Source organism: Bidens hawaiensis, unplaced genomic scaffold (assembly GCF_021521415.1).
Source record: "Bidens hawaiensis isolate Kalapana, Puna unplaced genomic scaffold, B.hawaiensis_p1.1 tig00003570_1, whole genome shotgun sequence".
Taxonomy (NCBI): Eukaryota; Viridiplantae; Streptophyta; class Magnoliopsida; order Asterales; family Asteraceae; genus Bidens; species Bidens hawaiensis.
Genome location: NW_027491203.1, coordinates 1,022,395 through 1,031,889, shown reverse-complemented (window position 1 = coordinate 1,031,889; position 9,495 = coordinate 1,022,395). Strand labels below are relative to the sequence as shown.

At 42.5% G+C, this 9,495-nt stretch overlaps 1 protein-coding gene across 1 annotated transcript; it reads left to right on the top strand.

Moving 5' to 3' along the window:
- Positions 1-3,441: 3,441 nt before the first annotated feature.
- On the top strand, positions 3,442-5,148 carry LOC143623849 (uncharacterized). Its single transcript, XM_077094659.1, has 2 exons — positions 3,442-3,897; positions 4,663-5,148. Exons 1-2 carry the CDS (start codon positions 3,442-3,444, stop codon positions 5,146-5,148), a joined length of 942 nt encoding a protein of 313 aa, XP_076950774.1.
- The last annotated feature ends 4,347 nt before the right edge of the window (positions 5,149-9,495 follow it).

The following is a 9,495-nucleotide window of genomic DNA, read 5'->3' as shown; positions in this document are numbered from 1 at the left end:
TGAGTGATTAACTAGAGGATCCAGTTGTGATATTTCTGTGATTCATTTCAGGTGAGTTTCATGATGCCCCTTTTTAAATGTTTTACGTTTTGGGCTAGCATACACACTTTCTGACGATTTTACCCTTTTGAACCGTTCAGATGATATTGCATAGTTTATGTTATTTTTACTCTCTATGCTTGGAAGTTTGTATGATTTATGATTGTTTTATTTGGATGTGTGTTTGTGGCCACCAAGAGGTTGTTTTTGTTAAGCCATGACCGGGTCGAAGAGATGTTATAAAATTCCTTAATTCCCTTATTGGGGGTTAAGATGGATGTGTCCCGGGAAAGTTTGACTTTCCTTGGGGAGAATGGATGTTTAAAAATCCCCTAACAGTTTATCTATTCTTTGATAACTTTCAATTATAAAAACATGAAATCACTTAGCTCAAACTGACTTTATGTGTATGTTAGATTGATTTCAGGTTGAACGTGGATGGGATTTACTGATTGATTGTGTTTAAGACTACCCGAGGTCCCGACGCAGTTCTAGTCGAAGATCTTCATCATTTTAATAATTAATACAATCATAAACTACCTTTCTTGTCTTAAGAACAATGTTTGTATGTTTTTATTAACTTTTTCGCTGCAAGAATACTTTGGTTTGGATTTCTGAATTTCATGAAACTGATTTATCTTTTAAATTTGAATTTGCTTGGAATGATTACCAACTGTAGGACTCCCGGGTTTTGGGATCATACAAGTTGGTATCAGAGTCAACGTTCGAGAGACTTGCCAATCGCGTGTAGCTGCACTCCAAGAGGTAACCTTTCATTTTACGAGTATTAGAAATTATGTTTAGTGTTTACAATTTTCTTTAAGTGCTGGGTAGAATGCTAATATGAATAGGATGGGTGGGTAAAGTAAACAACTAACCACACGTGCTCAATGTTATTAGCAGCTACACTTACTTTCCATATCCTAGACACTACTTGTGCTTAAATTTATTAAAGTGTTATCCTTGTAGGGATAAGGAATGGCTAACACTCGATTGACTAGAAGGGGTCGTCCTCGCAGACGTAGTCGTAGACCTCTCGTTGAGGCTGAAAGAGGAAATCTGAGTCCCGTGTAGGAAGAAACCACGGTTCACAAAGAGGGGGAGAATCCCGCCTTCGACCCGTCGATGCGTTCGGCAATTTTGGACGAGGTCTACCAGGTTGTTCATAGCTCTATTCCCGAGATTGTTGCTGAGGTTGTTAAAGCCATTGAGGAGATTTTTTTGCGAAGGGTTCTGGTTAGGGAGATAGTGCTAAGAGGGGCCGAACGGAGGCCGAATTGATCGAGTCAAGTGATGACGAGAGCAGGGTTCGACTGCTATAGCTGCTGCAAGGGGTTGATCATATGGGTATTTTAAGAAATATGACCCCCCTACTTTTGATGGTACCAAAGATGCCTCCGCAATTCACCAATGGGTGCGGAGATGGAAGTGGTTCTGAAGATCAGTATGTGTAAGGGGGAGGATATGGTTACTTTTGCTACAACCTCGTTCCGTTCTGAGGCATTATGTTGGTGGGATAGTTTAACCCATGCATGGGAGATAGGGCCGTGAGGAGGATGACTTGGGGGGAATTGAAGCAGCTGGTACCGATCAGTTTTGTCTTCCGCATGAGCTGGATAAAATTGAACAGGAATTCCTAACCCTGGAGGCAGGGGCCTTGACCCATCAAGAGTATACCACCAAGTTTAATCATATGGCTCGATTGTGTCCGGACCTGGTTACTCCTGAGAGCAAGAGAATCAAGAAGTACGTGAAGGGTCTTTCGGTGGATATTCGGAGGGGAGTGATGACCACTGACATGAGCACCTTCCACTCAGTGGTTACCCTAGCTTGTACGTTATATAATCAATGGGAGATCGTGAAGCCGACCGAACCTAAAACGCTTTGGAACTCGAATAAGGAATCACCAAACCTAAAATGCTTTGGAACTCGAATAGGAATATTCTCCTGTAAATATTTATTTTGCGTGCTAGATTAGTTAAGAATTAGTACAATACCTCTCCAGGTACCTTTTCACTTAATGAACTACAGGCTTTGATCCTGTTCGACTCAGGTGCTAGTAGGAGTTTCGTTTCTGCCACGTTATGTGTCACATTAAATAAATCACCCGAGCTCGTAGATGATGTGTTCAAAGTTGAAGTTGTTGTAGGGAATTCTGTTACCGTGTCTAGAGCCATTCAGGGTTGTTATATCGAGTTCTGGATATAAGTTTCCAGTGCGGTTCTTGGGATGGACTGTCTCTCCAGTGTGGATGCTCATATTGTTTGTGGTCAGAAACTCGTGCATCTCAGGGCTCCGGATGGGAGTCAGATCACTGTTCACGGAGACAGGAGTGGTGCAGCACCACCCCTTATATCGATGTTAAAGGCGGCAAAGTGGATGCAGCGGGGTTGTGGGGCATATCAGATCTATGCTTTGAATGTCAAGGCCGATGTTATTAGTATAGGGGACGTTACTATTTTTCGGGACTACCCGAATGTATTTCCTAATGCTTTGAAAGATCTGCCGCCGAGTCGCGAGGTCGAATTTCAGATCGACCTTGTGCTCGACGCCAAACCTGTTGCACGAGGTCCCTACCGCCTAGCTCCTAATGAAATGAAATAACTCATTGCTCAACTAGAAGACCTACTCGATAAGGGTTTCATCCATCCAAGCATCTCACCTTGGGGTGCCCTGGTTCTCTTCGTCAAAAATAAAGACAGTAGTATGCATAAGGGTATCGAATACCGGGAGTTGAATAAACTCACGCTGAAGAATAGGTACCCCCTCCCGAGAATCGATGACTTAATTGATTAGCTCCAGGGAGGTAGTTGGTTCTCAAAAATCGTTCTTAGGTCGGGATATCACCAATTGAAAATTAGAGAAGAAGATATTCCGAAAACGGCGTTTCACACACGTTACGGTCACTATGAGTTTCTGGTAATGTCTTTCGGGTTGACTAACGTGCCGGCCGCTTTCATGGATCTCATGAACCGAGTGTGCAGGCCGATGCTTGACCGTTCCGTTATTTTTTCATTGATGATATTCTGGTGTATTCCAGGAGTGAGGATGAACATGCCCGCCATCTGCGAGAAGTTTTGGAAGTCCTGAGGAAAGAAAAACTTTTATGCAAATTTCTCTAAGTGTGATTTATGGTTACGTGACGAGTAATTTTTAGGTCATGTCATAAACCCGAACGGCATTTTAATAGATCCCGCGAAAGTAGAAGCAGTGATGAAGTGGGAGCCTCCCAAATCTCCGACCGGGATTCGCGGCTTCTTGGGTTTAGCTGGGTATTACCGGCGGTTTATCGATAACTTCTCTAGTATTGTGTCGCCATTGACTAAGTTGACCAAAAAGGGTGTTATTTTTGTTTGGGGAGTTGACCAGGAGAAAGCTTAATAGGAGTTAAAGGAGAGGTTAATGCACACCCCGGTACTTGCTCTGCCCGATGGTACCGATGATGTCGTTGCTTATTCTGATCTGTCGTATAAGGGGTTGGGATGTGTTCTTATGCAGTGTGGCCGGGTTATCGCGTATGCCTCTCGTCTGCTAAAGTATAACGAGGTAAACTATCCCACCCATGATCTTGAGTTGGCGACCGTCGTTTTTGCTCTAAAAATATGGCGGCACTACTTTTACGTCGTTCCCTGCATTATGTACACCGACTATAAGAGTTTGAAATACTTTCTCGAACAAAAAGAGTTAAACATAAGGCAGCGACGTTGGCTAGAGTTGATCAAGGACTACGATTTGGAGATTATGTACCACCCGGGTAAGGAAAATGTTGTGGCAAACGCGTTAAGTAAGAAGGAGAGGCCGAAACCCATTTTTGTTAAGTCTTATCAGCTCATTCTCAAATCCGATATTTTGAAGCAAGTCTCAAGTTTTTAGAATGAGGCTTTACAGGTGGAATGAATTATGTCAGAACGTTTGTGGGGTCAGGTGAAGTTCTTGGAAGACGCGGGAGACGGTCGTTTGTGGCTACCTCATTTCAAGGGACTTAGAGTCCTAATTATGGATGATGCTCACAAGATACGATATTCCATTCATCCGGTCGCGACGAAGATGTACCAAGATCTTAAGAAGAATTATTGGTGGCCAGCGATGAAGTATGATGTGACACAGTATGTAAGTAAGTGTTTGACGTGTTTGCATGTTAAGGCTGAGCACCAGAGGCAACATGGAAAACTCCAACCTTTAGACATTCCAGAATTGAAATGGGAACACATTACGATGGATTTTATTTCTAAACTGCCTCGAACACCTAAGAGAGGGAATGATACTTACTATTTGGGTGGTGGTGGAAAGATTGACTAAGAGTGCACATTTCATACCCATGAGGGAGACTTGTAATTCAGATTAGTTAGCCGATTTGTTTGTTTGCGAGATAGTGGCTCGGCACGGAGTTATAGTGTCCATTGTGTCGGATAGAGATACGTGTTTTACTTTTATGTTTTGGGAGAAATTTCATGATTAGATGGGGAATAAACTTCAAATCAGCACAGCTTATCACACGTAGACGGATGGTCAGTCCGAAAGGACCATTTAGACCTTGGAGGATAAGTTGAGGGCATGCGTGATTGACTTTGGTGGTATTTGAGATCTGCATTTACTTTTAGCTGAGTTCTCATATATTAACAGTCCCATGCCACTATTGGGATGCCACCATTTGAGATGTTATATGGACTGAGGTGTAGGACTCCCGTTTGTTGGGGTTCGTTTGGACAGAAGCAGTCGGGTAGCTTGGATGTCGTGGTGGCTACCACGGAAAAGCTTGACAAAATCAAAGCTTTTATGAAGGCGGCGCAGGACAGACAAAACTCATATGCGGATAAAAGGCGGAGGCCTATAGAGTTCCAGGAAGGTGACCGAGTTATGTTGAAGATTTCTCCATGGAAGGGTATCATTCGGTTTTGTAAGAGAGAGAAGCTAAGCCCCAGATTCATCGGTCCATTTAGAATTATGAAACGAGTTGGGAAGGTAGCCTATAGGTTGGAATTACCTGAAGAGCTTAAAGGAATTCATCATACTTTTCACATCTCGCATCTCCAAAAGTGTTTGGCGGATAGGGACGCGCATGTACCTCTCGATGACATTGAACTAGACATGAAATTGAATTACGTTTAGCAGCCTGTTGCCATTCTTGATAGTAAAGAGAACCACCTGAGGAATAAGGTGCTTAGGCAGGTGAAGGTGTAGTGGAGGAACTGCAGAGGTTCCGAGGCTACTTGGGAATCGGAGCACGAGATGACGAGACTCTACCCGCACTTAAGGGGGTAGACTTGTAACACCCCTAAATTCTCGTAAACCGAATAACACGAGTGTAGAATTTGTAAATTAATTTCTCGGGTTTCTCTTGAGGGCTCAGAGACCTACCGTCATGTCCAAGAAAGTATATTGTCTATTTTTGGAGCAAGGAGAATCTAATTACAAAGTGCGAGGGTTGGAATGTAACTTTTTCAATATAATAATCCAAACCTCCCCCCCCCCCCCCAACCCTAGTAGCGGATATAGCTACCATCCCCTACAAACCATTCCTTTTTGATCAAGGAAATTCGATTTCAATCTCCTAGAGGCAGTTCAAGCTGTGTACTATACTCCTATATTCTTTAATTTCATAATCTAGGTCGTTACAATGGTCAATTAATCCGTTTCTTGAACTAGGGAAAAATTTGGAATACTTCCCAAGGTCAGAAGTTGGAGTTTTTGGTGTCAAAATATCCCCAAGTATGTTTAGTATATCATACTAAAATTTCATGACCATTGGAATTGTTTTGATAGGTCAATTGATAAAAACAGATTTTTCGGGTTCTTGAATGTTGAAATCGTTAATTGTTGTCATTCAGGTATTGTTTGAAGGAATGGTCAACCCGATCAGTTTGAGGGGTCTTATGTTAGTGTAAGAACAGTAGGAAAATTATTTTTTGGTTATAGGGGATGGTTTGGTTGGTGATTCCTTAATCGATTTGTACTAGCGCGTTAAATCGGTTAATTATTAATTAATGAGGAAAACGATGAGATTTCTAACCCCATCAACTTGGGTGGTTAAATATTGATGGGTAGGCTGTAATGCTGTCAAATGTTATCAAAATGGGGCTGGTTTGGTTGGCGGATGGTTAATCGGTTCGTTAATACACGAATTCGACACAATTAACGTAAAACAGGCATAGTTTGGGGAACCATTGGTGGTGATTATATTGGAACGGATTTTTGGGTAATTTAAGGACTCTAGGGGCTGATGTGGATGAATATGAATGTTGGGTGAGGTCATGGGTAAATCCAATCCCGTTAGCACGTCTTGTAGAGTAAGCGAGTCGTTGCGGTCTAGTTAGTGATTGTTGTGTGCTTTAACTTGGCGGGCTTGAGAATTGTGAGTGATTAACTAGAGGATTCAGTTGTGATATTTCTGTGATTCATTTCAGGTGAGTTTCAAAATGCCCCTTTTTAAATGTTTTACGTTTTGGGCTAGCATACACACTTTATAACGATTTTACCCTTTTGAACCGTTTGGATGATATTGCACAGTTTATGTTATTTTTACTATATATGCTTGGAAGTTTGTATGCTTTATGATTGTATTATTTGGATGTGTGTTTGTGGCCACAATGAGGATATTTTTGTTAATCCATGACCGGGTCGAAGAGATGTTATAAAATTCCTTAATTCCCTTGTTGGGGGTTAAGGTGGATGTGTCCCGAGATAGTTTGACTTTTCATGGGGCGAATGGATGTTTAAAAATCCCCTAACGGTTTATCTATCCTTGCGGTGAAGTTTATTCGGGTCCTTAACCTTGTGTTTTGGACTTGAGAGGAGGTGACCCGTGTTACGTGCTTAACTAAGGAAAATTTATTTATTTATTTATTAATTTTTATAGAAGTCGTATGTTGAGTGTCTTGAACGTTCTTTGATAACTTTCAATTATAAAAACATGAACTCACTTAGCTCAAGCTGACTTTATGTGTGTGTTAGATTGATTTCAGGTTGAACGTGGATGGGATTTACTGATTGGTTGTGTTTAAGACTACCCGAGGTCCCGACGCAGTTCTAATCGAAGATCTTCATCATTTTAATAATTAAGACAATCATAAACTACCTTTCTTGTCTTAAGAACAATGTTTGTATGTTTTTATTAACTTTTTCTCTGCAAGAATATTTTGGTTTGGATTTCTGAATTTCATGAAACTGATTTATCTTTTAAATTTGAATTTGCTTGGAATGATTACCAACTGTAGGACTCCCGGGTTTTGGGATCATACAAGTTGGTATCAGAGTCAACGTTCGAGAGACTTGCCAATCGCGTGTAGCTGCACTCCAAGAGGTAACCTTTCATTTTACGAGTATTAGAAATTATGTTTAGTGTTTACAATTTTCTTTAAGTGCTGGGTAGAATGCTAATATGAATAGGATGGGTGGGTAAAGTAAACAACTAACCACACGTGCTCAATGTTATTAGCAGCTACACTTACTTTCCATATCCTAGACACTACTTGTGCTTAAATTTATTAAAGTGTTATCCTTGTAGGGATAAGGAATGGCTAACACTCGATTGACTAGAAGGGGTCGTCCTCGCAGACGTAGTCGTAGACCTCTCGTTGAGGCTGAAAGAGGAAATCTGAGTCCCGTGTAGGAAGAAACCACGGTTCACAAAGAGGGGGAGAATCCTGCCTCAGGCCCGTCGATGTGCGCGGAAATTGTGGACGAGGTATACCAGGCTCTTCATAGCTCTATTCCTGAGATTGTTGCTGAGGTTGTTAAAGCCATTGAGGAGACGTTTTTGGCGAAGGGTTCTGGTTAGGGATATAGTGCTAAGAGGGCCCGAACAGAGGCCGAATTGATCGAGTTAAGTGATGACGAGGGCAGGGTTCGACAGCTATAGCTGCTGCTAGGGGTTGATCATATGGGTATTTTAAGAAATATGACCCCCCCTACTTTTGATGGTACCAAAGATACGTCCGCAATTCACCAATGGGTGCGGAGATGGAAGTGGTTCTGAAGATCAGTATGTGTAAGGGGGAGGATATGGTTACTTTTTCTACAACCTCATTTCGTTCTGAGGCTTTTTGCTGGTGGGATAGTTTAACACATGCCATGGGACATAGGGCAGTGAGGAGGATGACTTGGGGGGTGGGAATTGACGCAGCTGGTTACCGATCAGTTTTGTCCTCCGCATGAGCGGGATAAAATTGAACATGAATTCCTAACCCTGGAGGCGGGGGCCTTGACCCATCGAGAGTATACCACCAAGTTTAATCAAATGGCTCGATTGTGTCCGGACCTGGTTACTCCTGAGAGCAAGAGAATCAAGAAGTACGTGAAGGGTCTTTCGGTGGATATTCGGAGGGGAGTGACGACCACTGACATGAGCACCTTCCACTAGGTGGTTACCCTGGCTGGTACGTTATATGATCAACGGGAGGTCGTGAAGCTGACCGAATCTAAAATGCTTTGGAAGCTGCACGAACTCCCTACCGCCTAGCTCCTAATGAAATGAAAGAACTCATTGCTCAGCTGGAAGACCTACTCGATAAGGGTTTCATCCATTTGAGCATCTCACCTTGGGGTTCCCCGGTTCTCTTCGTCAAAAATAAAGACAGTATTATGCGTAAGTGTATCGATTACCGGGAGTTGAATATACTCACGCTGAAGAATAGGTACCCCCTCCCGAGAATCGATGACTTAATTAATTAGCACCAGGGAGCTAGTTGGTTCTCAAAAATAGACCTTAGGTCGGGGTATCACCAATTGAATATTAGAGAAGAAGATATTCCGGAAACGACGTTTCGCACACGTAACGGGCACTATGAGTTTCTGGTGATGTCTTTCGGGTTGACTAATGTGCCGGCCGCTTTCATGGATCTCATGAACCGAGTGTGCGGGCCGATGCTTGACCGTTCCGTTATTTTTTTCATTGATGATATACTGGTGTATTCCAGGAGTGAGGATGAACATGCCCGCCATCTGCGAGAAGTTTTAGAAGTCCTAACGAAAGAAAAACTTTTGAAAATTTCTCTAAGTGTGCTTTATGGTTACGTGAAGAGTAATTTTTTGGTCATGTCATAAGCCCGAACGATATTTTAGTAGATCCCGCGATAGTGGAAGCAGTGATGAAGTGGGAGCCTCCCAAATCTCCGACCGAGATTCGCGGCTTCTTGGGTTTAGCTGGGTATTACCGGCAGTTTATCCATAACTTCTCTAGTATTTTGTCGTCATTGACTAAGTTGACCAAGAAGGGTGTTAATTTTGTTCAGGGAGTTGACCATGAGAAAGCTTTTCGGGAGTTAAAGGAGAGGTTAACACACACCCCGGTACTTGCTCTGCCCGATGGTACCGATGATGTGGTTGTTTATTCTGACCTGTCGTATCAAGGGTTGGGATGTGTTCTTATGCAGTGTGGCCAGGTTATCGTGTATGCCTCTCGTCAGCTAAAGTCTAATGAGGTAAACTATCCCACCCATGATCTTTAGTTGGAAGCCG

Excerpts from the sequence above, each read along its gene's own strand:
- LOC143623849 (XM_077094659.1), top strand. The coding sequence starts at position 3,442 with ATGCACACCCCGGTACTTGCTCTGCCCGATGGTACCGATGATGTCGTT. Across the intron at positions 3,898-4,662 it reads AATCCGATATTTTGAAGCAA|TCCCATGCCACTATTGGGAT; the intron begins GTCTCAAGTTTT and ends ATATATTAACAG.